The following is a 1,762-nucleotide window of genomic DNA, read 5'->3' on the forward strand; positions in this document are numbered from 1 at the left end:
CCCCGCAACGCGAGGGTCCGCCTGCCCTTGGACGGGCAGCTCCAGCCCAGCCAGGCCTCTCAGCTTCTCAAGTCTGAGAAAAAGTAGTTCCATTTTCTGTGCACCCCTGAGTGTGGGTTTTCCCCCAGCATAGCTGCTCTGTCCTTGCCATGGAGCAGCCATTAAGAAAATGCCATGTTAAGGTATCTTTGCTTCAAAGTTCTGACATCAAACACTGAAACACAATGACAATATTGTCACAATATTGACACTGCTTTTCAGTGTGAAGTCTCTCACCATGTTTTCTTTGCTGTTGAATCCCTTAGGTTGTGTGTCAGTATTCTAGTTTACTTTCTCCAATGAGTGTGGATGCAGTAATGAAGGTGATTGACCCAGCTACAGCCAATAGTGTGGACCTCAGAGATATTAAAATTGTGAAGAAGTTGGGGTAAGAAACAATTTGTAATTAGACAGATTTTGTCTCTGTGAAATCAGTTTCCCAGAGTGTTCCAGTAATGGGTTGTGTTTGCTTCCAGAGGCACAATTGATGATTGTGAACTGGTTGAGGGACTCGTCCTGACTCAGAAGGTGGCAAATACCGGTGTAACCAGAGTGGAAAAAGCTAAAATTGGCCTCATTCAGTTCTGCTTGTCTGCTCCAAAAACAGATGTAAGTCAGACTGTGGCTAGAGCAAAACCTCGTGCTCTAGGACTTGGGACATGCAAATGTAGTAACAAATGTTTTTTTAAGATGCTGTGGTGTCAACTCTGTGCCACAGCTAGAGTGAGGGGCTTCTGGGTACTAAAAAAATTAATTGGTATAAAAAAGAAAATTGTTTAAATTATGAGAAATACTGAACTGTCTCATAGTATTTTGCTGTTATATAATTACAGCATCTTAAGTTGAAAAACATGTAACATTTTTATACTTGCTTTTAAAGTCAGCTCACAATACTTGCTTTTCTCTTTCTTTAAATAGATGGACAACCAGATAGTTGTTTCTGATTATGCTCAAATGGACAGGGTGCTGCGTGAGGAGAGGGCCTACATCCTGAACTTGGTGAAGCAGATCAAGAAGGCTGGGTGCAATGTGCTGCTCATTCAGAAGTCCATTCTGCGGTACGTTAATACCCAGGCACCAGCTCTTGGTGGGTGCTCAGAGGGACAGTTGGAACTGTTTGGAAAACTGAAGCCAAACACAGTCACACTTGGCAGAGTAACAGTGACTGTACCTTTAGAAAGCACCAGCCTTGTCTGTATTTTGAGTTTGATGACATCCTTACTTTGTACTCTGAAGAATTTGAGCCCTGGGAACTGACTCCTTCCCTCTCATTTTCAGGGATGCTCGGTGCGTGCTCAGGGGGACAGTTGGAACTGTTTGGAAAACTGAAGCCAAACACAGTCACACTTGGCAGAGTAACAGTGACTGTACCTTTAGAAAGCACCAGCCTTGTCTGTATTTTGAGTTTGATGACATCCTTACTTTGTACTCTGAAGAATTTGAGCCCTGGGAACTGACTCCTTCCCTCTCATTTTCAGGGATGCTCTCAGTGACCTGGCCCTCCATTTTCTGAACAAAGTTAAGATCATGGTGGTTAAAGACATTGAAAGAGAGGACATTGAGTTTATATGTAAGGTAAGGTGGGTCATATAAATAAGCAACAGTGTTTAAAATCTACCCCGAAACTAACTGCCCAGCCAGGGCCAGTTCATTGTGACATTTTCACAAGTTTCATCTTTTGACTATAATGCAAGAACAGACATTTCCCTAAAAAAACTTACTG

The 1,762-nt window shown here is 42.7% G+C and overlaps 1 protein-coding gene across 1 annotated transcript in view; it reads left to right on the forward strand.

The window, feature by feature from the left end:
* Positions 1-1,762, forward strand: part of CCT4 (chaperonin containing TCP1 subunit 4) — an 11,276-nt gene that overhangs the window by 7,333 nt on the left and 2,181 nt on the right. Inside the window, exons 7-11 of the mRNA XM_017745224.1 lie at positions 1-38; positions 306-427; positions 516-648; positions 958-1,097; positions 1,518-1,614. The exon at positions 1-38 is cut by the window's left edge and continues 129 nt beyond it. Coding sequence (XP_017600713.1) covers positions 1-38; positions 306-427; positions 516-648; positions 958-1,097; positions 1,518-1,614 — 530 coding nt within the window. The remainder of the gene's footprint in view (positions 39-305; positions 428-515; positions 649-957; positions 1,098-1,517; positions 1,615-1,762) is intronic.

The sequence above is a fragment of the Corvus brachyrhynchos genome, unplaced genomic scaffold, assembly GCF_000691975.1.
Source record: "Corvus brachyrhynchos isolate BGI_N302 unplaced genomic scaffold, ASM69197v1 scaffold69, whole genome shotgun sequence".
Classification (NCBI taxonomy): domain Eukaryota; kingdom Metazoa; phylum Chordata; class Aves; order Passeriformes; family Corvidae; genus Corvus; species Corvus brachyrhynchos.